The 25,739-nt window shown below is 57.3% G+C and overlaps 1 protein-coding gene across 2 annotated transcripts in view; it reads right to left on the minus strand.

Annotated features, from left to right (window-relative positions):
• Positions 1-2,446: 2,446 nt before the first annotated feature.
• NTNG2 (netrin G2) overlaps positions 2,447-25,739 on the minus strand; it is a 69,599-nt gene continuing 46,306 nt past the window's right edge. For both annotated transcript variants that reach the window (XM_071216880.1, XM_071216879.1), the window contains 5 exons: positions 17,558-17,730; positions 13,272-13,298; positions 5,642-5,809; positions 3,990-4,124; positions 2,447-3,423 (listed from right to left, as the gene is read on the minus strand). In XM_071216880.1, coding sequence (XP_071072981.1) covers positions 3,188-3,423; positions 3,990-4,124; positions 5,642-5,809; positions 13,272-13,298; positions 17,558-17,730 — 739 coding nt within the window. In that variant the 3' untranslated portion in view covers positions 2,447-3,187. The remainder of the gene's footprint in view (positions 3,424-3,989; positions 4,125-5,641; positions 5,810-13,271; positions 13,299-17,557; positions 17,731-25,739) is intronic.

The following is a 25,739-nucleotide window of genomic DNA, read 5'->3' on the forward strand; positions in this document are numbered from 1 at the left end:
TGTGTGTGTGTGTGTGAGGCAGTGAAGGGTGTGTGTGTGAGTCAGTGAAGAGGGCATGTGTGTGTGAGGCAGTGAAGGGTGTGTGTGTGTGTGTATATGTATGTGTGAGGCAGTGAAGGCGGGGGCTGTGTGTGTGTGAGGCAGTGAAGGGTGTGTGTGTGTGAGGCAGTGAAGGTGGGGGCTGTGTGTGTGTGAGGCAGTGAAGGGTGTGTGTGTGTGTGTGAAGCAGTAAAGGGTGTGTGTGTGTGAGGCAGTGAAGGGTGTGTGTGTGTGAGGCAGTGAAGGGTGTGTGTGTGTGTGTGAGGCAGTGAAGGGTGTGTGTGTGTGTGTATGTGTGTGTGAGGCAGTGAAGGCGGGGGCTGTGTGTGTGTGAGGCAGTGAAGGGTGTGTGTGTGTATGTGTGTGTGAGGCAGTGAAGGCGGGGGCTGTGTGTGTGTGAGGCAGTGAAGGGTGTGTGTGTGTATGTGTGTGTGAGGCAGTGAAGGGTGTGTGTGTGTGTATGTGTGTGTGAGGCAGTGAAGGCGGGGGCTGTGTGTGTGTGAGGCAGTGAAGGGTGTGTGTGTGTATGTGTGTGTGAGGCAGTGAAGGTGGGGGCTGTGTGTGTGTGAGGCAGTGAAGGGAGTGTGTGTGTGAGGCAGTGCAGCCTCTCCTCAAGGGTTCTGCAAGGACTCCTTCCCAGGAGCCAATGAGAACATGAGGGCCGGGGGTGGGGGGGGGGCGGTGAAGTAGACCCTGGGTGGGGAGGGCCTATGACTTGGGAACTGACAAGTCTGCAGGTAACAGAAAACCCAAATTCTATTCTTTTAATCATGTCAAGGTTTCTTTTTTCCTCACAACCAGGCTCCGCCAGGTGTTCTACCTTCCTGGCTCCACCATCCTTAGGGGGACCCTATCATACTCAGGGTGCCCAGATAGCTCCTGCCCTCCACCCCCATCCTGACTGCAAACCAGAGGAGGGCAAGACAAAAAAGCCAGGACCCCAAACTAGGCCAACTGAGGCTTTGTGAGGAGTGGGGGGGCGGGGGAAGGGACGGTTTCTAAGGAACTTTTTGGAAGTGCTTGCCATCACTCCTGGTTAAATCTTTTGGCCAAAACTGTGTCACACCGTCACCCCTATACATAGGAAGCCCCAGCAATGTGTCCTCTTTTAACTGGGCACTTTGGGCCCCTCTAAATTTTGTTAGCAAGGAAGAAGGTAAGGATGGGGACTGGGGAAGCCACGAAGGATCTGAGAAGAGGCACTTCCTTTGGGGTTTGACCCCTGCGACTTGGTGGTGGGCCTGGGAGCCGAGAGAGAGGGCCATAGGGGAGTGGTGCTTGGCCTTGAGATTGAATATACAGTTGAAACTCTCCCTCCTTTCCTGTGTTGTAAACTCTTGTTAAACCCAAGGCCAAGTTTCGTGAAACTCGGTCTTAGCTTTGCTTTGGAGGCTTGAGGGAGGACCCAGGTGCTAAGTTCCAGCCTGGAAAGAGCAGATGCAGCTGGAAGATGCCAGGGTAAGAGGGTGTCTGCAGGTGGGAGCTGTAGGAGTGATTAGGAACCAGGGCTTGAGGCTGTGGGGCTGGAAATCTTGTGGAGGCTGCTCAGAAGTCAATAGGTGGGGAGGGGATCCGGAACTTCTGGAGGTCAAGCAGGAGCAAGGGTGACCCCTGAGGGCAGGAGACACAGAACGGGGCTGGAGAGACCCACTGCACCCTCACATAGCAGAGTGCCTGAGCTGATGAACCTCAGATTCTCCAGAACTTCCTCTCTCCATTCCCAAGCTGCTTCTGTGGCCCCTTGTCATCCCTTCCCTGATATTCAGAGGGGAAAGGGGGAGGAGAGGGTGATCTGATGTGGATTTTGCACTGCCCATCATCTTGTCCTGCCTGTGCCACCCTTGGAATCTCTGGTCAGCAGGGGATTCTGAAAGTCATCAGCCACAGCACAGTGTGAGTGGGTCTGTATTACCTGCTATTTGACTTAAGGATCAGGGTCCAACAGGCCAGAGATGACACATCCATCCTGTCTCAGCCACTGAGAGCACCGGAGCTCCAGTTCAAGCGGACATCAGATTTAACTTCTGTTAAAATGCTCCTTGAGTCATTTCCTTTGGACATCAGCAGCCACAAAATTGATGCCCAGTATGGATACGATTTTACGTTTCAGGACAGATGAAGAAAACTGACAATGAAATCTGGATCTGTTTTTTTTTTTGGGGGGGGGAAGGGGTCTTGCAGAAAAACAACCTCCTAGTCTGAGAAGCTCCTAACAAGTGGGTCACCGGCAGGGCCATGCTGGCTGAGGGCTGAGAGCGTCAGCTAGCCAAGGCTGCTGGAGGAGGGCACCGGTTTTCATGGAAAGGCCTTGGTAGTGAAATCGTTTTTTAAGGCTATTTCGTGGGTTCCTCTTTAAACCCCCAAGCAGCCCAGTGTCCATGGACACAGAAAGAAAACAAGCCCTGGAGGCAGCAATGAGTAGACTCTTTACTCTGTTGGATTATACACCATCAGCTGCCCCGCAGTGACCACAGTTCTCACACCTGGGCCCCTCCTTACAGGGACAGTTAATACAAACAAAAATAGTTCTCTACAAAACAAAGTTTCCCACCCTCCCAACCCTCCTTTCCACCACCTCCCCACCCCAGACAGTGAGTTCCTTGGTCGCCAGGCCTCACACAGGGCCTGGGGTCTGGTGGGTTGCAAAGGAAAACAAAGATAGAATATAAAAGAGAATCGAGTCAGCGACTAAAGTGGTAGGCAACCGGAGTTCTGGGTCCACTGGCTGATGGTGAGCCAGGGGCAGGCGAAGGGGTTGTGCAACAGTCGTGTGCGCGCGCGGTGGGAGGCAGCACTGGGGGTGTTGGAGTGAGCAGCCGTTTCCCCCCACCTCTGTCTCACCGCCAGCAAAAAGGTGGGGGGGGGGGCAGTAATATAAAAGAAAAACTAAAACCACAATTGCAGGCTGCTGGGGCTAGGGCCCCCAGTGCCCCCTGCTGCGGAGGGAGGGCGGTGCCGGGCAGGTGCCACTGAAGAGAGAGGGAGGGGCGGGAGCACTGCTGAGTAGCACCTGGGAGCAGCTGGGCCGCACCCTTCTCGCCGCCCGCCTCGGGCGCCGCCCCTCGCGCCGGGGCGCACACCGTCCGGCACAGGGCGCGGCGGGGACCGGGAACCGGCCCTCCCCGGGCGACGGTCGTCCGCGCGGGTCTCAGCAGCCCAGGCAGGCGGCCAGCCTCAGCAGCAGCAGGCAGCCGAGCAGGGTGGCCGGACGCGGGGCGGCCCCGGGCGCGCGGTCGCAGTCCAGGCCGCCGCCGTCGTCCGTGGGGTCGCAGCGGGGCTGCTCGCAGCGCAGGCCGGCGTAGCCGCGGGGACAGGCGCAGCGCTGGTTCTGCACGCAGGTGCCGCCGTTCAGGCAGAGCAGCTGGTCGTCGTCGCACACGTTGGCTGCGGGGCGGCGCAAAGAGGGCCGTTAACCCGCAGAGGGCCCCGGGCCACTTTCCGCGTGGGAGAGAACCCCCGAGGGCGCTCCCTGGCCAGGGGGTGTAGGAGGCGAAGCGCTCATTTGGCGCGAAACGCCCGTTTGGAGGGCGCTGGGTGCGAGCTGCCCCCCGGCTCTGCCCGCTCCCGCCCCACTGGCCTTGGTGCAGTTCTTCAGACACACCTGTGGCCTCGCCGCCACAGCTTTGCACATGCCGTTCCACGTTCTTAGATCGCCCTTCCACCCTCTTCCTCTGCCTATCATGGACTCGTCCCTCGGGGCTCCGCCAGGCCATCACGCCCTCGGACAACCTCCCTCCCTGCAAACCCTTCCGCCTCCAGCCAACCCGCACCCCCTTCCCAACCAGCCGCCAGAGCAGGCTATCTCTGCTGTTCCCAGCCGGCACCGACGCTGCGCTAGGTCTCACAGGGCCCCGCCCAGGACCCCTCCCGCCCGCCGGCCCGGACCCCGTCCCGGGGCGCATCAGGCACAGCCGGGGACCTGGCCCGGCCGGCCCCGCGCGCGCACTCACGGTAGCAGCCCTGGCGCCAGTAGTGCGTGGGGAGGCAGTCGTCGCACTTGGGCCCCGCGGCGCCCTCGCGGCACTCGCAGAAGCCGGTCTCGTTGCACCGGTCGTGCATGGAGCCGATCTGGTTGCAATTACACTCTGGAAGGAGATGCGCACGACACGCAGTCAGGGCGAACTGGGGGCACTTTCCTCGCAGACTCCCACGCCCCCCCGCCCGGGCTTGGTGCTCCCTGTTTATGGTGGAGGTGGTGGTGGTGGTGGGCTAGGTGGTGGGTGAGCAGCAGCTGGTCTGGGGGTGCCTGGGGAGGTTCCACCTGGGGGATGTCCTTCTCTGGCATGCTCCTTCCCCACCCCTTCCCCACCCCGTGCTGTGTGGCCTGGGCCAGCCCTTCCTCTCGCTGAGCCTGTGTCTGTGTGTGTAGCTGGAGGAGGCTGACTCCGTCAGGTGGAAAGCATCAACAGAGGCCACTGGCCATCTCTGTCCAGGGGGCTGTGATGTGGGTGGGGACGGGGGTAGCTGCTTTCCAGGGTGGGCTGAGGGAGCAGCTCCAGACACACTGCCTCCAGTCCCCCGTGCCCCTCCCCAGGTGGGTTCTTTGGGCCTCTGCTCTGGGTGTGTGTGTGTGTGTGTGTGTGTGTGTGTGTGTCCCAATCTGAGAGTCCTTGCAGCCCAGTGCTGTGCTTTTGGGGTGGAAGTAGGGGTGGGAGCAGAGAAAGGCAGGGAGAGGAGGAGGAGGATGCTGGGGGAGGAGTACCTCTAATCAGATCCAAAGGCCCTGCCCTGTCCTTGCAGCTGGCCCGCTGTGACGTGGCAGCACAATGCTGTTTTGATCACTTTAAAGTTGATGGAATTAGCTGAAGGCCACTGCCATAATACAGACTGACAGCTCCAGGCCTGCTCGCCAGCCCTTTCTCTGCCCTCCTCCGCAGCCAGTGCTGCCTGTTGGGTGGGGGGTGGGCAGCGGAGTCCCCCGCGGGCTGGCTGGGCACCTGGAGGCAACCCCTGGGGCTGACCTGGCCTCTCCTGGGCACAGGGGGAGGGCGGGTTTGGCCTTTCTGGGATGGCCTGCTCTCTGTCCCCTGCCCAGGCCCAGACTGCCCCGTGGACTCCCATCTCTGCCCCCAAAGCCAGAGCTAGACTGCACGCCTCTTGGGGGCGGGCAGCAGTTTTATAAGCTGAGCCTCTGCTTATAAAGCACTTGAAGATGTTTATTTGAAAAAAGGTTCAGCAACCATAAAGGTTCAAAACCTTTGACCTGACAACCTCCGGATTTTACAAATGGAGAAACCAAGACCAAGAGAGGGGAAAGAACTTACTCAAATGCACACCCAAGGCACTCTCTAGAACCCAGCCTTTGACTTTAGCTGGTGGTAATGAAACCTCAGTGCCTGCAGGAGAATCACGTGCGGAGGTTATTAACAGAGCAGGTCCTGAAGCTTCTGCCCCCAGAGACGCCCAGCTGCAGTGGGCCCTGGAATGTCTGCAGCGTCCCCAAGTGACTGATGGAAATGTCTTCAGACCACACCTGACGTTGCTCTAGCAGGCGTTCCACCTGCGCTCTTTCGAGCACATTCTCGTGATGTGTCTGCGCTCAGGACAGGAAGCCTTCCCACCTGCCAGGAGCCCCGTGCCCCTCCCCGGCTCTCCCGCTCACCAATGCAGACATTCTCGTCGTCCAGCTCAGCGGAGCCGTTGCGGTAGTAGCCCAGACGGCAGTGCTGGCAGTGCTGGCCACGCGTGTTGTGTTTGCAGCTGACACAGGTCACCACATTCAGGAAGTCGATGTAGCTGCAGCGGTTGGAGTGGCCATAGCACTCGCAGTCTGGGCCGGGCCGAACGGGAGAAATACCAAAGGTCAGCGAGCAAAGGGAGACCGTGGCTTCCTGTTTCCTCTCATGCATTTGGAAGAACAGAAGCACAGGGAAAGGAAGGAACCCCCCACCCCAGGACACGCAGAGTGTCTTAGGAAAAGGATCTGGCACGGGAAAGTGCCCTGGGCCTCCATTTGTACCATTTGGGAGGAGACTGGCACCTGCCAGCTTCAAGCCCAGAGGAGAACCAGTGGGCCCAGTCCACAAATTCCCACAAATCAGAGAGGGTCAGCGGGCAACACTTCCTAAAGGTCCATCCAGGTGCCAGAGCCAAGTGCCAGGGTGGCTGGGAAATAATTCATGCGAGGAGGATAGGGCAGATTGTCAGCTCAGCAAGGGCAGCATCCCCGTTCATCCCACGAGCCACGGTATCCTCGATGATTAAATGGGTGGATAAATGAAGCCATGAACCACCGACAGGATGGAACGGACCAGGAGCTTCCTCCCAGGCTGCTTTGGAAGATGTTTGGAAGGAAAAGCTCACCATGGACTCTTTCTCCTTAGCCCGAACTCTTCTGCGCATTTGGGTGGCCTCAGAGGGCCTGCTGACCAGTGTCTGCTCTCACACGGCCTCGAGCGAGCGAGTGCCTCCGTGAGGGTTGTGTCCAGGCGCCTTGTCCTGGGCTGCTGCTGCTCGCACTGCTCCTGGAGGCCCCTGGGCGCCACACCGAGGACAACCATCTCCACGCCATCCTGCTGTCCTCCCCCATGCCACCCCCAGGAGGTTCTCAGGCTGACTCCTGCCCTCTGGCTCTGCTCCTTGGACTGCACCAGTGCCGTGACCCCCTGGGGCAAAGCTCCCAGGGATTGCGAGTGGTTCCCGTGGCATCGTGAAGGGGTGCAGTTTGCTGAGGAGGGTCATTTCCCCTGCCACAGGGAGCGGACCATCTCTTGGTGTCCCTCGTATGGGACTCAACAGCCCCCCTGAGCAAGTCTATCAACGTGGCTTCCCCTCAACAAAGAAGGCACCAGCTGCGATCTTGAAACTACAACCTCCCTTTTGTGATGGGACAGGGAAGGACTAAACCAGGCCTCATGTTCAAGGGCATGTGAGGAAAACAGCAGGGATGTGCCAGGAAATGATGGTGGACGTGCCACACCACTGGGCCTCCTGGGCCTCCCCTTTCTCCTTTCCCCTCCAGAGACACTGAGCAGGTGGGGCATCCTCCAGATGTCTCAAGGAGCAGTGGCAGTGACCCCTGTGTCCCAGATCCTGCCTTCAACCAAGATGAGCCCCTGGGCCACAGCTCCCAGGGGAGCCAGGACAGGCTATTTCTGGCATCTGCTCTGCCTGCCGTGTGGCCTGCCTGCTGTGCCCAAGGAGGCTTCTGACTCATACCTGCTCCCAGCTCCCTTGGGGAGGGAAGGCTGGAGTGAGGAGAGGCTCAGTTTAACCTTGACCCAGCTACTCCAGGAGGGTTTTCTGAGTCAGGCATTGGTCCTCTGTCCTGCACGTATTTTGCTCCAGTGGGGGTGGGGAGGGCTGCTTGGGGGAGGGCTGCTCCTACCTGGGCCTTCCTTTTACCTTGGAATTTTTCAATGGGCATCACTTGAGATTTGGGCTTGAGACCTTGGCAGGGGCAGGGGCAGTACAGAGGTGCCCACAGCTTGGAGAGATGAAAAACAAGCCCTTTTACCAGCCGTGGTCCAACTGGCCAGGTGGGCTGTCTGGGCCCAGGGAAAAAAAGTCGGACAAGGACTTCCAAGGCACCATGGCAAGCTCTGGGGCAGTCTTGTCACTTGCTCAGACTTGAGGTGGGGAGAGGCTCCTCTGGCCTCAAAGCACATGACCCCCAAGTCAGCAGCCAGACCCCTTTCAGAGCCCACTAGAGTCCAGGGAGTTTTAGTACTGGGCCGAAGGTGACCCAGCACATCCAAGAGCAAGCAGAACCAGCCTGCCTTTGGCCCGGTCCCCTCCCAGATCATCTACACAAGGACTTCTCCGTCTTCCAGTATCCCCTATGCCGTGCTAAGTTGAACAGTTTTTTTTGACTGATTGGAAACATTTCTTTGTGCCTCCTTCTACTCTTACTCTAGCCCCTTCTCCTCAAGCCTCCTTGAGCCTCAAGGCCAGTCTGAAACTGGTATTCAAGGCTTTGCTATTTTCCTTCTTTTCTGAAGCAATCTCCCCGCTAGAGCCAAAGTGAATCCTTTACCATGCCTGGATTCCCCCCTCGCAGTGTTTTCAAGCCATGAGCACAAGTACCTGCCTTCCACTGCCCAGAATCCCACCAGGTCCCGGCCCCAAATTTGTGGGTAAGCGTGCCACTGTCCCGGGAGCACCATCGCCTCAGCCCCGCTCCCAGCCGGTCCAGGGCAGGGAAGCCATGGCCCTGCCTGTCTCCATCACCAGAGAGGATGCTTCAGTCCCTCCGCCTGCTCCGCAGCCCCTCACCATCTGTGGCCCAGCTCCGGGACCACTTGCCAGCAGAGGGCGCGCAGAGCCCTGCTCACAGCTCACCGCTGTGGCTGAGGGCAACTTGTGCTGGGGCAGGGCTGGGGGCGCTGCTGCCTAAGTGGGGGCGTTAGGGCCTGAAGTCCAGGCAACAGGAGAGCTGGGGCTGGGGGACAACCCTCTACCTGACTCGAGAGGCAGGCGGGCCCTTTGTGTTTCCTCTGAGCCCACCCAGGACGACAACGGAGCGCACACGCGCGTCCTCCCGGTGACGGTCGGCGCCTTGCACGAAGCCCCCCGCCCTTGTTTACACCCACACGTCTGCTTTGCCCGCCGGCCCCTCACTGCCATCCTCCCTCCCAGCCCTTTGCCCCTCAAGGCTTGTTCCTCTGCCCACAGCCACCCTTCAAGGCTTATCTCCCTCCCACTCCTGCAGGAAGCCTGGCTGACTCTGTCTGGACTCCCTTGAATACTGCCTAGGGTGTCCTTTGAGTGACAGTGGTCGGAGAGAGGCTCGAGGCTGTGAGGGGCAGAGTTTGGTGATGGAGGTGGGAGTTGGGGGGGCAGGTAGAGCTCCAAAGCCCTTCTCTCGTTGCTCTGCCCCGGAGCGCCTTAGCGCTCCCTCCTTCCACCCCCTCCCCTCCTGTGGCCCCCGTGCCGCCCCCCCCCCCCGCCCCGATTTCCTCCCACGCACGTTGGCGACCCTCCATGAAGGGACGGGGGTGTCTAAGAATCTAAGAAAGAGTTTTCCAGGGATCTAAGGACAGCCACTGGCCTTGCCCATACCTTCTGCACTGGAGGGGCCTGGGGGCCTGGGGGGGCTCTCCCAGAGGGAGGGAGCCGTGGATGACCTGGTCCACTCTTGGGGGAAAGAAGAGAAGAACACCAAGTTATGAGAGGGAGAATCCTGGGGACAGACCGAGGCTTGTCACACACACACTCATACCCACAGGCCCCTTACAAGCAGCAGCAGTGGAAGGCGGGGCTCTCTCCGCACTGGGAAATAGAACTAATCCAAATTTACTACAGAGGCAGCGTCTACATTACAGCAGCCTGTGGCGGGCAGCCAGATGGGCAGGGTCTCCCCCAGGCCCAAGAACCTGCCTGCTGGGAGCTGTCCTTTCCCTGCAGGTCACCTGAGTTTTAGAACTCTCCCCCACCCTGCGCTGTGAGGTCCTGCTCTGACTGACAGGTAGGGTTAGACCGAGTCTGCATCTGGTCCAGAGCTCTTGAGGCTGAGCTCTTGGCTGCAAAGGGCCAACGTGTGTTCTGGCTCAGATCATCAGGTGCAACCAGAAGGGGCCTTGAAGCCCTCCTGTCCCTCTGTCCCCCCAGTCCAGGGACTGGAGCCTCCTCGTGTCTGACCTGCCGCCCAGGTCACTGCCCTCGAATCTGGGGCACTGTCCCCACCCTTCCCCATCTCCACTCGTGGTTTGGGCCCATTTTGACCAGGGAGCCTGATGTGAGTCAGTCCCCAAATGCCACACCGCTCATCTCCAAGTCTCACTGGACACACAGCCAGGGAAAGAAGGCAGCAGGGCTGGCAAAGGCAAGAAATTGCTCTTTGCCGAATTTCAAAGGACAAACCCAGAGGGACCGGGGAGAAATCTGATTTTTTCCGCCTCTTCAAGGGATTATGCACAATGATGTTTGGTGGGGAAAGAAAAGAAAATCCACCAGCTAAAAAGTGCAGGAGACTTTCCAGCTGGGATACGGGAGCCTTTGGATATCAAATTGACATTAATATGGTGTTCAATGAGGAGAGGAGGCCTTTGGACCCAAATTGGCAAGGGCTTAATTAGAGCCGCAATAAAACCAGCCCTGAAGGCATTTTGCTTTTGAGGTGTTCTCACGGCTCCCCCTCCGCGCGTAGAGCTGCGGAAACGATTCCTGGGCTTGTGCAGCCCCGGCCCTTCGACATTGGCAGGGGGACCATCGGGGCCAGGGGTTCAGGGTGTTGGGAGGTGCCAGGAGAGACGCAGGATCTTTCCGGGGGGAGGGGGCCAGGACCTGGGGACAGACACGCTCCCAGCTGAGCTCTTCGAGGACACAGGTGTGCGGGGAAGAAAGTTCCCATGGAGGCCTGTGGCACACAGCAGCCCCGAGGCGCTGGGCGGTGTCACTGTGGCAGCCGAGCGGGCAGGCAGCGGCTGGAGCCGGGGAGACCTGAGTTTAAGTCCTGGCTGGGCCCTTCCTAATCCTGCCACCTCAGGGGCAGCTCGCTCCTCCCTCCCTCCCTCGGCTTTATTGAAGTATAATTTATATACCATAAAATCCAGATGCTTCCTCCTAAATCTTAATATCCTCGCTCATGGGATTAGGAAAGTAGCCCCATCTCACGGAGCTGAGAGCAAGAGCACAATGACGTGAGGGAAGCTCTTAGCCCAGGGCACGCTCCGCCAACAGGACAGTTGTGGGCACTAAAGGGCCCCAGCGTGGGCCTCGGCTGCTGCAGAGGAGGTGGCGACCATCTAGAAGGGGCTGCTCGCTGCTGGGCTCAGGGCTGCGGCGGACTGTGTTCTCCTAAATGTTTGATCCTCCAGCCTGGCAGACCCTCAAAATTCAACCCGCAGCTCCTCCAGGCTCATCTGCCCTGAGCTCTGACTGTCCTTAACTCCCAGTTTTCCAGCCCCCCCCCCCCAGCCCTTGCAGCCAATCAGAAGCAGCTCGGAAAATGGGTTCAAGGTCCTTCAGTACTGAGGGCGTGGGGGTTCGGCCTTCCACCTGGACTGTTCGGAGGCAGACGCAGACCCCACCCCCGACTATTTTGTCTGCCCACCACAGGCTGAGCAGAAGCACACGTCGCAGGGGCCAGGCCAACCTATGCTGGAAACCCCAGATCCCCAGAGTGACCCCATCCTCCACGCCCCGGAGATTCGTGGGCCAGGAGGCTCCCCGGAAATCCTGAATCTCCTGCCTGGCTCCTGCCTCCTGCACATGCCTCCCGGCAGAGAAGGGAGGAGGGAAGAATGAAAGAGTGGTGGCAGGCCACCCTCTGGGTCCCACTGAGGAGCTGGGCAAGGGTCCCAGCCCTGCCTAACGAGTTCGGAGGTCCCACCACCTCCTCCCTGCAGAGGAGGGCATGTGGGGAAGCACACCTGGGGTGCTGCTCCCCAGCTGGGATCAAGAGGAATTCCTCTTGGTCACCACCTGGCACTTGGGCGGGGCCTGTGAGACTCCCCAGGTGAGACCAGGTGAGACCAGAGGGCCGCACCAGACCTGGACCACGCATCTCACGTTCAGAGGGGAAATGGAATTGGTGAGCAGGGGTATCCTCAGATCCCGGCAGTGGGTCGCTCTGGTTGGTGTGGGGGCAGGAAGTCTGCCCGCCACGCCCCAGCCCTGCCCCTGCCCCACAGGCTTGGGCCCGAATGCCCAGGAGTCCAAATTCTAAAAACCCCTGCCCCGAGGCTCCCTTCTGCCTTGCTGATCTGAGGAGCCTGCCTCCGCGGCTAACCCTCCAATGTTCTTCCCGAGGGGTCAGTGAGGGGCAGTGGAGGGGGTGGGGCTGCCGGGCCAGCTCCACGGGGCATTGAGGCAGGCTGACTGTGGGGACACAAGGCCCCATCCGTGGCTGCACTGCAGCGTGGCCGCCCTGCCACCCGAACCTCCTCCCCAGCTCATGGCTGTCTCTTTGGCCTCTCTGGTCTCAGGGCCCTTCCAAGCCATGCCTTGGAGGGGGCAGGAGGAAGAAGATAAGAGGAGTGCCAAGTGCCCCCTGACCCCCCTGGCTGGGGCCCAGGCAGAGGTTGGCCCGGGTGGCCTGGAGTCCCCTTTGGCCTCCTGTTCTTCGGTTCTAGGTTTCTAGCGTTCTCTGCATCTAAGAGCCAAGCCCACACTCACCCTGGGCTGATGGCCCTGGCGCCAGCGCAGAGAGAGGCAGGGAAGCATGCTGGAAGTGGGACACAGCAGGAGCAGCAGGGGGCACTGGCTGCACCCTAGTACCCACCTGTGGGCTGTGGGGTGCTGGGGGCTGTGGGGGCCTGGGCAGTGGATACGGAGGGGGCATGATGGATGGGGGCCTCCCTCATGGCCATGGTGGCTGGAGGGGCTTTGGGAACGGGGTCTTTCCGGGACCTGCTGATGCCTAGTGAGAGATGAGAAAAGCAAGAGAGGGTGGGGATGTTGGGAACAGGGGCAACACAGAGAAGCAAATTCTGGCGCGACTGCGCAGATGAGCACCCCCCAGGATCCAGCTTCCTTCCCGGCTCCCTCTCTGCCCACTGGCATCCCAGCAGGGGCCAGCCCTGGTGAAGGGTGAAGGTGTTTCATATCTGAGGTCTGCGTTGCCTGGACCTTTGACACTGCCGGGTCCTCAGCTGCTGCCTCAGGGAGCAAGGCAATAGCTCCCTGGTGCGTGTTACTGAAAGACAGCCGGAGCCCCTGTGCCCACATGCCCTGCCCTTCCCTGTTGAGCTCTCAGGCCCCCTCTGACACTTCTTCAGATGCCCTGTTTCCATTAACCATGCCCTGAGACCTGACTTTACCTGGATGATCAGAGCACTGGGGTCGGGGTTTACCTCCCCCGGCCTCACAGGGGTTCGAGCTGGCTGCAGAGGAGATCCCTGCAGCCTGGAAAGAGGCTGACACCCCCACCCCCGGCAGGCTGGTGGGGAGGTCCTGCCACTGAGGGAGCGGTGGCCCCCCTGCTCCCCCGCAGGAGAGGCCCTTCTCCCAGGTCTGAGAGAGAAGAGAGGGCGGGGTGGCAGGAGCAGGGAGTTCACCCAGGGGCCGGGGGAACTTCCAAAAGTCCTGTTCCGCTTTCCAAAGCAGCACTCATGAAGCTCGTGGGGAGACATTGTGAGAGACAGCAGGCTGCAGGCCACGGCAAAGGAGGGGGCGAGGGGGTGGGGAGTAAACCGGGAGCAATTAGAAGCAGGAGCGGAGAGGCTCGCAGACCCAGAAGGGATATTAAAGCTCCTGCTTCTCTCTCCTGTTCTTTCCAGGACATGCAAAGAGGCCAGTGCAACGGGGGTCCCAGGTGCCTGCCCTGGTGGCCGACCCGGATGTGTACTTACTGCCGAAGGCGGAGCCTGCAGCGGCACCTGCGGGGAGAGAGGAAGGGTCACAGCATTGCCCAAGGAGAAAGGAGCCCCCATCTCCTCCGTGCAGAGGAGGGGGTGCCAGGGGTGGGCGAGTGCAGTCGAGGCATCCCTCCCTCAGCCTAAGGGAAGGAAACTTGGGGCCATGAGCACTGCCCTCCTTGATACTGATGTAACGATGATGCGCTCCTACTCTGAGCCCACGTTACGCAGGAGTCGGGTGGTGTATCCCATTTCATTCTCACCGGTGCCCTGAGAGGGAGGACCTTCTAGGATGCCATTTTGCAGATGAAGAAACTGAGTCTCAGAGCCATGACTTACCCAAGGTGACTCACTGCCACATGTCAAACACTCCTCTGCTATTTAGACTTTCAGCTCCTCCAAAGCAGAACAAGGAAACTGTGCAGGGGGGGAGGCTGCTCTCCGAGGGGTGAGATGTCATGAACATACTGGCTGCAGCCACAGGGCAGGCTGGTTTACTGGAGGTTTTGATGAAATTTACCACCAGATAAAAATGGCTATGCATGTTCCCATCTAGGGAGATGAAGGAACAGCTGATAACGTTTAAAATAAAAATTGCTATGGAGGGGCGCATGATTTTTTTGGTAAACCTACAACTTCCCAAATGAATGAATGAATGAATAAATGAATAAAACAATAATTGCAGTAGCTGCCACGTGTTGCCAGGCACCTTGCCAAGCCCTCTCCTTACTGGAATTCCTGTAGTTCCGACTACAGCCCACGAGGGTTTTTTACATTATGATCCTGATTCTGTAGAAGGGGAAGCTGGGCTCCAGAGGAGAATCGGCTTGTCCAAGCCCCCACAGAACTCAGCCTCCTCCCAGCATGTCACACGGTCCTCCTCCTGCAGCTCTGGGACAGGTCTGTGCCCTGGGGGAGGGGAGGGGAGGACCCGGGGACACGCTTGCCCAGGGGCCTCCCGATACCACGGTAGGCGTTGTCACAGATGCCAAGGGAAGGAACCCGCCCTGCAGGTGCTCCTGAGAGCGAGGATGGCCCTCGGCCCCCAGGGAGGGCCCTGGGGGCGGACGCCCGCGGCCTGGCAGCGGAATGCGCGGCACCCACCATGTCGCCCAAGTGAGCCCTGCTGCGGAGTCCAGGGAAGCCTGGGAGGGGGCTCCCACCTGGGCACCTTCTCGTCCACCAGTGTTCACTGAGCACCCACGGGACGTGGCTCACGCCATGGAGGCTTGGCCCCAGGCCAGGTGAGCCGCGGTCACCGAATGAGTGCGGGAGAGGCCGCAGGCCGCACGCCAGGGGGGCAGTGCCAGGAAGGGCCCGCTCCAGGCTGAGCCCTGGAGGGTGAGCTGGAGCAGCGGGTGCGGGGCAGAGGGGCGGCGAGGAGCCTTTCTGAAAGGTTAGCTCCCTGCGGGGAGCCGCGGGAACAGCAAGTTCAGGATCCAGTCTAGACAGGGTGGCGGGCGGCTCCTTCTGGAAAGTGGAGGGAGCAAGGAGGTGAGAATGCAGAGGGGCGGCGAGAGGGGGAATCCTGGACGAGTTCACATTTATTCTGAGGGAAATGGGGGCACTGAAGGCTTTGAAGCAGGTGCGCACCCAGGTCAGGAAAGCCCTTTGTTTGCAGTGGGAGGAGGAAGTGGAGGGGCTGCCAGGGAGGCAGAAACCCTGAGGGAGGAGGGAGATGTGAGCCGGTGGTGGTAGGAATGGATAGGGTTGGGTGAATGAGGAGAGGCCGTAGGGTGACCCCCAAATTTGCAACTTGGCCCCCTGGGTGTTGGTATCACTTACTGAGATGGGGGTGGGGGGGTGGCGTTTGGGTGAGGAAAGATTTCCCCAGGGCTTGTTTTAATCTGCACCTCTTTGGGCTGTTTCCTCCTGGTTTCCTGAGAAGGGTTGCCCAGAGGAGGGGGAGACCAGGTGAAGGAGCTGCAGGCTGAGGACATGTCGTACCTCGCAGCCTCACCCACCTGCTCCTGAGAATCCAGGAGAAACCCCTCCTTCTGGGTCTTGGGGCCTCCCAGGCAATCCAGGAGACTCCCGGGGAGTCAGGGAGTAGGGGCTGGCTCCAGAAACTTCTCCCCAACGAGGAAGCTCCCGCTTCCCCTGCAGGGAGGAGGGAAGGAGGGTTTGAAGGCAAAGGCCCCGGCCAGCCTGTCTGTCCATCCCTGGTGGCCAGGAGGGCGGCCTCCACTTCGTGGCAAGGGGCAGCGGGCCCTCCTGTGCTGACCTGGAGCCAGGCCTGACGTAGGGTGGGCGCCCAGGTGGGGCAGACCTCAGAGAATCTTCCCAGGAGAAGAACGGAGTGGGTGGCAGAGACTGGAAAGGAGACAGGGAGGCAAGAGGGAATGGCAGGGAAGTGGATTTGGCTCAATGGATAGCGCGTCTGCCTACCACATGGGAGGTCCAGGGCTCAAACCCTGGGCCTCCTGACCTGTGTGGAGCTGGCCTGCACGCAGTGCTGATGCACGCAAGGAGTGCCCTGCCACGCAGGGGTGTCCCCGCGTAGGGGAGCCCCACGCGCAAGGAGTGCACCCTGTAAGGAGAGCTGCCCAGCGCAAAAAAAGTGCAGCCTGCCCAGGAGTAGGGCCGCACACACAGAGAGCTGATGCAGCAAGATGATGCAACAGAAAGAGACAGATTCCTGGTGCCGCCGACAAGAAGACAAGCAGACACAGAAGAACACACAGTGAATGGACACAGAGAGCAGACAACAGGGGGTGGGGGGAGAAATAAAAAAATAATAAATTTTTTTTTTTAAAAAGGAGCTTATCTTTCCTATGCTGAACTTTAAAAAAAAAGAGGGAATGGCAGAGCAGATGGAGGAGAGCAAGGGCGAGTCTGAGTCAGAGGGAAGTGACAGCAACTGAGGAAAGGGTTTGGGCAACAAAGATATGGGGTTGAGAAGCTGGAGGGGGGCACCGGGTGGGAGCTGGACTTGGCAGCCCCGGAGCCCTCTGCGCCTTTGAAGACTGCGGCTGCCGCGCGGCACCTGACAAGTCACCGGTCAAGGACCCGGCACCGTCCCGGGTACACGCTCGGCCTGTCATGGCCTCACTGTGCGGTTTCCAGCTTTGATCTAACGTTGCATAAGTCTTTTACCAGGGGGAGGGCACTGACAGCCACTCCTGCAAGGGGGCCCACGTGGGCGAGCGGTCGCGGGCAGGGGGCTGCTGGCTGGCGCCGGCTTGGAGGTTAGACCCACTTACTTGGTGGCGGTGCTGAGGGCACAGAGCCTCTCTGGGCCACTGTTTGCTCATGTGGTGAGGGGGCTGATAGGAACACTACACCGGGGGCTGCTGCCAGGACTAAATGAGACGGGGTGTGTAAGGCACAGGGCACGGCACCTGGCACGTGCAAAGCACTGATAATGTCAGTAAGATGACAAGGGGGAGCGCGGAGGGGAAGAGCCCACCTTCCGGCCACCGGGGACTCTTCTCTGCTTCCAGTAGGGGGCTCCCTAGGTGTCAAGATTTTGCAGCTGCACCTGTGGACTGTGCTGGGCGCCTGCTTGCCTTTTACCAAATGGTCCCTGTTTTTGGGGGTAGGGGTCTCCCAAAGAGTGTTCATGATGCAAAGGGGTGCAGACAAACCCTGAGGACTGCATCCCCGGCAAGGGGAAGGCTGAGCAGGAGGGGACTGCACAGGCGGCGCGGGGTCGGGATGGGGGGCAGAGTGGACCGCTGGGGGGCAGAGAGCACGGGCCGGGGACAGTGCACAGCCCTGCCAGGAGCTGTGGGGACTCAGGCGAGGGCCTCAGAGGACTCCTCTGTAAAACGGGATAAGAGACCAACTTCCCGGGGCCTTCCTGAGAATCAAGGGGGAAGGTTGGCACTCGGCACTTCGCGCTGCCTGCACACGTTGTGAGCAGCCCGTCAGCCTTCTTTATTGGGGGAGGCACTGCTGAGCACTTTCGGGCTGGAGGGGGCCTTTGGCTGCCCGACACGCCTGGTGGCCTTCTCCCAGCCTTCAGGGGCAAGAAGGGGAAGGACGGCAGGAAGGGTGCTGAGCAGCTGCTCATGGTCTCCCTGTGGGCAGGGCTGGAGGGGCGGCTCAGAGTTCGGCAGGAGGCAGGTGTGATGGAAAGGCTTGATGACAAGGCCTGGTGCTGGGGGGCCGAGCTCCAAGGGGTGTGGGCGGGAGTGCGTGTGTATATCTGTGCACACGCAGGAACGCAGGGGGTCCGCAGCTCCCGGGGCTTGGAGGGCAGGGGAGACGCGACCTTGCTGGCTGTGGCCCGGTGGCGCTGTGGCCGGGGGCGAGGCAGCGCCCTGCGGGGTACGTACAGGCGTTGGGAGAGCCGTGGGGCAGCGGCAGGTAGGAGCCCGCCCGCCAGGACCGGGTGCGGAAGTTCTTCTTGCACTTGCCGCAGTCGGGGCCGGTGGTGTTGTGCTCACACTCGCACTGCAGGCTGCCCTCGCGCGCGGAGCACAGGTTGGCGTGCAGGTTGCACTTGCACCTGGCGGGTCAGAGGGAGGAGAGATGTCAGTGATTTGGCAGAGGTGGGGGAGCCGGCTCTCCAGGAGGGGCCTGGAGGGTGTCGGAGTGGCCTGGAAGGGACCCTGGAGCCCGCCAGCCAACTCTGCACTGACTTTCTTTGGGCTAAAATATCCCCGATGCCTCCCACCATGGGAACGACACCGTTTTGAGCCGTTTCCCTAGCATAAGCCTGCCCCTGCACTCACTGCCCTTGGACCACACTCTTCATTGCTGTGGCTTCAGTTTCCTACAGCTCATCTGGGGTGGGGGATGAGACCCTTGTGCCAGGCGCTGCCATTTCCTCTGATCATCTCAGCTCTCGACCGAGGCAGGCTGAGAGGTACCCGGAACTGCTCACCTGTCTCCCACTGTGTAGACGTCCACCTGGCCAGGGACAGCAGCTGCCCCTCTGCTCTCAGCCTGTGGCCCATGCCCTCGCCCACACCCTGAGGGCAGACAGAGGAAACCCCCGACTCCAAAACCCTGTCAATTCATCTGCGCATGCATTATTCATCCATTCATTCAAATATTTATGGGCAACTCATTATTCTGAAAACTGGCAAATAAAGGGAAAGAATCAAGTGCGCATCCTGCCTGTCCTATACAAACTGTACCTCGGGATAACCAAAGAGAGACGAGGGGAAATTTCTCTTTATAGAGGCATCTCCAGCCAATAATGGAAGAAGGAATGACAGATGACCATTCAGCAACCCCGACCGACCAAGTGTCTCTAGGCATTGAGCCGGAGACGGCTTCCCCCTGGAAGAGACGTCTCCACCTCAGGGCAACCTTGCCTAGACAACTGATCTGATCAAGCCTCTAGTTCCAGCTACTAACTTACAGGAAGTCCAGAGGACAATGGAGCTTCTGAACCATACCACAGGGATGCAATCAGCAAAACTCAGATCAAGGGAAACCCGCCAGAACAAATGACCCAGTTTCGTCGGTGGATGAACTGCGAGGGGCAGAAACTGATGTGGAGGGAGGGGAACCTAGCTAGTGAAAAAGCTCAAAGGCATTTCAGCCAGTCGCAGTGTGTGGACCTTCCTTGGATCTTGATTCAAACAAATTGTAAAAACGAAAAAATGGAACGCAGGTTTATAAGACATTGGAAGTTTGAACACCGACTGTACTTGGTGATATCAGTGTTTATTAGGCGTGATGATGGTACGGTGGTCATGTTTTTAGAAGTCCTGATCTTTTAGAGAATCACAGTGAAATATGTACACAATGGAATTATCTGATGTCTGGGATTTGCTTCAAAATAATGCAGGAAGGGAGGATGTGGGTGGGGATATAGAGGAAACAAGAAGGGCCATGATGTTGGGTGACAAGTCTACGGCAGTACATTATAGTGGCTTCTCTCTGCTTTTGTATGCATGTTAGAAACTATCCATAATAAAAAGTTAAAGAGAGAGAGAGAGAGAGAGTGCTCCATACTCTGATTTGGGAAGATTTCCAAGATATATTGTCAATATTTGTAAAAAGCAAATTGCAGAGCATGTTTAGTAGAGCCCTATTTTTATTAAAATATGCAAAGAAAAATATTTCTAGGGAATCTGCTCTGCGCCAGGCTAGGAGACGGGAAACGTGTGTGTAGTGGTGAACCAGGCAGAGGGCTCCCTGTTCTGACGGCGGGGCTAACAGGAGAGGCTTCATCATAAATACTCACAAGCCGTGGATTAATTTCAGTTGTTCTAAGTGCTCAGGTGTTACATGAAGAGGTCTGTGGGGAGCAGGACAGGTTTCCAGGCAGAGTAGTTAGCCAGGCAAGGAAGAAAGATCTTCTAGAAAGAGGCAAGAGCACGAAGGAAGCCCCTGGGCTGAGGGCCACTCAACCACGAGGCCCAGACGGCGGAACAGGGTCAGACCTGACCCAGAGGCTGCGTTTTATTCTAGAGCCACAGAGAGCCATCGGGAGGTTTGACGTGTCCTGCTCTGGTTCGTTCTGTGATATCACTGTGGCCTCGCCGTGGAGAATGGTTTGTCAGGGGCACAAGAGCCAAGGCAGGGAGACCGTTGAGAAAGCTGGCCGGTGACTGAGGATGGCAGCCTGGGGGGCGGAGGCCCCTACTTCCCACCAGGTTCGCCCACCTGCGTGGCATTCCCGCCTCCTGAGCCCCATCGTCTCAAAGGTGGCTCTTGCGATGCGTCTCCAACATTTCTTTTCTAGCTCTTTTTTTTTTTTAAAGGTTTATTTATTTATTTATTTCTCTCCCCCCACCCGCCCTGGTTGTCTGCTCTCTGTGTCCATTTGCTGCGTCATCTCCTTTGTCCGCTTCTGTTGTTGTCAGCAGCACAGGAATCTGTGTTTCTTTTTGTTGCGTCATCTTGTGTCTGCTCTCCGTGTGTGCGGTGCCATTCCTGGGCAGCCTGCACTCTTTCGCGCTGGGTGGCTCTCCTTATGAGGCACACTCCTTGTGCGTGGGGCTGCCCTACGCGGGGACACCCCTGCGTGGCAGGGCACTCCTTGTGCACATCAGCACCGCACATGGGCCAGCAACACATGGGTCAGGGAGGCCCGGGGTTTGAATTCTCTCCTTGCCCCACCATGGGCTGGGCGAAGGGCTTTGCTCTCCAGCACTCCTCTAATCCCAGCCGACGGGGGTCTCCCACGGTCTCTACTTTCAACTGTTAATTTCAGTGGCCTATGAACTCCTCGTGGCTCCCCCACCTGCCAGACCCTTCCCCTGGCGCTTGCTGCGCCCCTCCCCTTGCTGGTCTCCGTCTGACTGGCGAGGAGGGCTCTCCTGCGGGGCTGCCCTTGGGCAGGGGGCCTGGCCGCTGTCTTCACCTGGTGACCCCCTGCTTCCACCAGCCCTGGGGCTCCGAGCTCAGGCTGTCCTGCAGAGCAGTAAGGCAATGAAGGTACGGCCACGCAATGGAACATTAGAAAACTATTAAATATCGTGCTTTCCGGCCATGGGGAATGTTCCTACTGTGAACGAAAAGGCCATACTTACCAAGTGCTCACTGTGCACCTGGCAGGTGTCCCACTCAGTCCTCCAACGACTACAAGAAGTGGCACTATGATCAGCCTCATTTTACAGAAAAGGAAATGGAGACTCAGAGAGGTGAAGTGTCTTGCTGAGGGTCACAGAGCTGCTCAGACATGTAACTGCGACTGGAACTCAGAGCTATCTGACTCCAGAGTCCAAGAGGTGAACCATGGAGTAGAACGTGGATTGTAAAAAGGTAGGATCCCAGGTTGTATTGTGGCTTCCAATAATGTTTAAAATACACATCTCTATACCAAAAAGACCCAAAGAAAATACATCTAAGTACCCACTGTGGTTGTCTTAGGTAGGGAGGGAATGGGATTGTGAATTATTTTTATTTTCTTCTTTGTCACTTTTCGGGTTTTCTACATTCACTACATGGGCAGGTATTACATTTATAAGCAGATAAAAAAATGTCCTGAATGACATTACAGCGACAGATACAGGCCATTATATATCCAGCCATAACCTACAGAGTTGAGTGGGAGAGAGTGTAAATTACAATGTAAACTATAATCCCTGCTTAGTGGCAATGCTCCAAAATGTGTTTATCAATTGGAACAAATGCATCACACTAATGAAAGGTGTTGCCAAGTGGAAAAATATGGAAAGTGTGGGGAGCAGGGCATATGGGAATCCTCTATGTATTCTGTGCAACATTTATGTAATCTAAGTATCTTTTTAAAAATTAAAAAAAAAAAACCAAAAACAAATCAACAACAACAAAAATCCACAGAGCTGGACTGGGGAGAGAGTGGCAGTGGCTCCTGAGCTCACACCTTTTCTCTCAGGAGGAGAAGCGGGTCCTTCTCCTCGGGGGACTGCTTGGGAAAACATGATTCACAGACTCCACTGTTCTGTGAGTCTCAATCCCCAAGTCAAAGAACGTCTTTTGAACTCTCTGGAATACAGTTCCTATGCAGAGCCAATGTACTGTGGCATTAGCCGGTGCTGCCTTAAGTGGTATTTAAACTCTGTCTTTCCCTTGCACCCTGGACAGTAACCCTGTCCGTGTTTTCCTCAATGTGGAGCTGAACTAAATGGAGCATGAGAAAGCCTGTTCACTTTTCCCAAAGTTCCAATCCCTCCACCACCACATATGGACTGTGGGCCTACTATGTGCTCAGCTCTGGGCAAGGCACAGAGGGTGATGGGCAGGTATCCGATGACACTGGGGGCTCTTCTTTCCAGGGACATTAGACCCCGGAGATGGTCCTTGGCAAAGAAGGGTCCTGTGGTAAAATCCTTTTAGTCAATATGTATCGTGCTCTCTGACCCCCACACATTGTAAACACCCCATAAATGTTCATTATTAGTGACGGTTCTGCTAAGAAAAGTCAGTACTCCACACCCTGATCCCTGACATCTACGTGTCCAAGAGTCACAGTGCACATTAGTGTGTTAAAGGCTCTGACAAGTCCTGCGGGAAAGAAACCTGTTGGTCTTTGTCTAAGAAAAGTTTGTTTGCTAAATGTATTTGACCTCAGAAGGTTTTAATTTTTCCCTTCTGAGTTCCTGTTTAACGTCCCACTGCGCGAGCTGGAGAGGAACATCCCAGCTGTATGGAACCAGGAATGTACTCCAAGCTGCTGGCCTGAGGAAAGGATATTTTTAGATATCAGCTACATAAAGAAAAGATTGCCAGCTCAAGTTTAGGTGATAACATTGACCTTGGCTTGTTAAAAATGCATAAGACACCAGCTGAATCTGCGAAGCATATTGGAATAATGATAGCAGGAGAGTTGGGGGATGTCAAGCTGGACAGGCCCAGGTGGTCCAGGTCGGGGAGAAGCCTGGCCAAGGTCATGCGGTTGGTTACTCCTGACCCAAACCCAGATGGCCGTCCCTGCCCCCAGCTCTGCCCGGTCCCTACCCCGGGCTAGCCCCCCACCCCCAGCCCCCTCTCCCAGGGGAGCAGGAGAGAATGCCTGGCCTTTCCGCCCTCTCTGGCTTATGACCTGGAGCGAGTGTGATGCCTCCTCTACCAAGAGGGAGAAGCGGCGTCCTTCCAGGGCTGCTGCGAGGGGCACGTCGTGGGAGGGCACTTAGCTCGGGCCACCGTCTCGGTCTTCCTGACGTTTGCAGGTGGCTCTGGCGGCATTGCCCGAGTGTGTGTGCATTTGCCCGTGGTGTTTATGCGTGTGGCTCAGCCTCTGGCTGTCTCTGTGTCCCTCTCTCCGTTGCTCTGTCTCTCTGCCTCTCTCGTCCCCATCTCTCTGCCTGTCTCTCTCTGTCTCTGCATCTCTCTCTGTTTCTTTGTGGGTCCCTGTGTCTGTCTCTCCCTGTCTTTGTGTCTCTCTTTCTGGGTCTTTCTCCCTCTCTCAGTGTCTCTCTGATTCTATGCATCTCTCCCTGACTCCACAGGTCTCCCTGCTGTTTCTTTGGGTGCCTCTCTTCTCTCTCACCTTAGAGGGTCGCCTGCAGATTCACCTATTGTGGAGACAGGGATAACGGGGAGAGCTTTCATTTCCAAGGAGAGTCTCACCTTGTATCCACACTCCTTCCCCCCCCGCCCCCCCCCCACCTCTGGCTTGTTCTAGCTGCTCAGCCTCTCTCTCCAGCCTGGAAGCCCCCCAGCACTGGCAGCCTGGCCCGCTGGGGCTCCTGGAGACCTGAGCACGGTGGAAGAGGTGGCCTTGCCCCAGAGGCAGCAGGTCGGTGCTCAGCAAGCCTGCGGACCTGCGCGCGGCAAGGACGAGGGCTTTTCCATAAAGCCGACTGGGAGCTGGGAGTGGGAAAGGGGGCCAAGAGGGCTGAGGGGCCTGCGCTGAATTTCTGAGTGCTCCTTCCCCTCATCTCCCACTGCGCGTGCACCCTGAAGAACTTCCCTGTCTGCTCCCTGGCTGGCTCCTTCGACGGCGCTGCGGAGGCCAGACAGGGCGGTGAGGACACAGCCTGGCCTCGCACCTCCTGGCTCGCAGGGCGGCTCTGGGCCGGGTGTTGTGGTGGGTGCTCTCCGTGCATGGTCCTATTACGCCTGTTAAGTAAAATGAAACGGCTGCCTGTCCTGGTGTTGCCCTGAGCGACCCCTTTTCCGAGAGTTGACAGGTCCTTTCCAAAAGTTAAAAATAAAAAAGGGGCTTTCAGAGAAAATGGAGCGTACCCTGCAGAAGTGGCTGTTTAAGCAGCAATTGGCAATAAGCTGGTTTGGGTCCGGGAGCGCTAACCTTTCAGAAATAGATAAGTAGACTATAGTTACTAATCTACAATCGCTCTCCACTCTGTAAGACCCTCCTTTAATAAGAAGGAACCTAAATGTCAACCAATTATTGTAATGAACACTTTGGAAATTCCGTTTGCCTTATAAGCCAACATAACTTACTAACAATTTGAGACTCTCACTTTAGTTTGAAATTTTCCAGCCTTTCAATAAACCTGTTATATTGATTATTGATTCTCACTGGTGACTCCGTTTCTTTTGACATATCCCAACAACAGCTCTGGGAGGTGGAACTATCATTACCCCTTGTCGTGTCTCCACAGGTGAAGAGACAAGCCCAAGGGCTTGCAGCTAATAAAGAGGTAGCGAAGATAGTCAAGTTCCAGAGTCTGTGCTATTAACCAGGTTGTTCGACTGAGGAAATGAGCACCAGAGAGGTTACTTCACTTGCCTGAGATCACACAGCTGCTAAGGGCTCCCCACCAAGCTGACTGCTCAACTCCGAGTCCGCCATTCCTTTGCTTGGATGGCTTTTGCTCCCTGCAGGATCTTTCCGGGCGGGGGCAACTTTGCTCTTTCTCTCTCCTCCACACCCCTCCCTCCCTGCAGGCTCCACTCTGGCTGTCATCCCCACCTGCAATGCCTTGGTCTAGTGTCAGATTCCTGCAGCAGGCTCCAGCTGGTCTCCCTGGCTCCGGACCTGCCCCCCTCGTCCACTCTGCGTTGGGCAGCCACAGTGAGTTTGCTCATGAGCAAGTCGGATTAGCTTGTGGCATTCACCAACTCAGATCCTTCTGTGGTCCCCTCAGGCTCACAGAGGAGAGCACGGGCTCTTCTCCAGGGCCCAGGCCCCCGCTGACCTGGCCCTGCGCACCCTCCCACTCTCAGCACTTTCTCGTCCTTTCTCTCACAGAATGCTGCTCTCATTGTCCGCCCTGGGTCCCCAGCCTTCTTTCTTCTGGGTCTTTGCAAAAACTCCACCCTCAGCCTGGAAGGTGCTGCCAGCCTCCACTCCCGTCTCCTAAGTTTTGAGGCCAATTGTCACTTCTGTGAGGAACCCTTTCCTAAGATCAGGCCCTGCTCTTTGCTTCCTCATCTTAATAGTCATCAAAATTACATGGCCTCCCAAAGTGGGAATGCAAGGTGATCAGCAGAGGCACATGTATGAACGGTAAAACAGTTTAATAGATGTTATTTATTTTTTTAATACAATGAATAAAAAAATTACCAGACTCACCAAGCCTGGGATTTAAAAATGTTATTATTTAAGTGAGGCAAAATTTAAAAAGCATATTAGGGAAGTAGACTTGACCCAGTGGATAGAGCATCCACCTACCACATGGGAGGTCCGCGGCTCAAACCCCGGGCCTCCTTGACCCGTGTGGAGCTGGCCCATGCGCAGTGCTGATGCGCGCAAGGAGTGCCGTGCCACGCAGGGGTGTCCCTGCATAGGGGAGCCCCATGCGCAAGGAGTGCGCCCCATAAGGAGAGCTGCCCAGTACGAAAGAAAGTGCAGCGTGCCCAGGAGTGGTGCCACACACAGGGAGAGCTGACACAACAAGATGACGCAACAAAAAGAAACACAGATTCCAGGTGCCGCTGTTAAGGATAGAAGCAGTCACAGAAGAACACAGTGAATGGACACAGAGAGCAGACAACTGGGGGGGGAGGAGGGGGGAAGGGGAGAGAAATAAACAAACAAATAAAATACAAAAAAAGCATATTAAAGAAAATATTTTTTAAAAAGGAAAAAAAAGGTAAGTAAATAAAATGAAGACTGTAAAAGAATGACATTGAATGCTTACTTTACACCATATATAAAAATTAACT

This window comes from Dasypus novemcinctus, chromosome 8, assembly GCF_030445035.2.
Source record: "Dasypus novemcinctus isolate mDasNov1 chromosome 8, mDasNov1.1.hap2, whole genome shotgun sequence".
In the NCBI taxonomy this organism is placed as follows: Eukaryota; Metazoa; Chordata; class Mammalia; order Cingulata; family Dasypodidae; genus Dasypus; species Dasypus novemcinctus.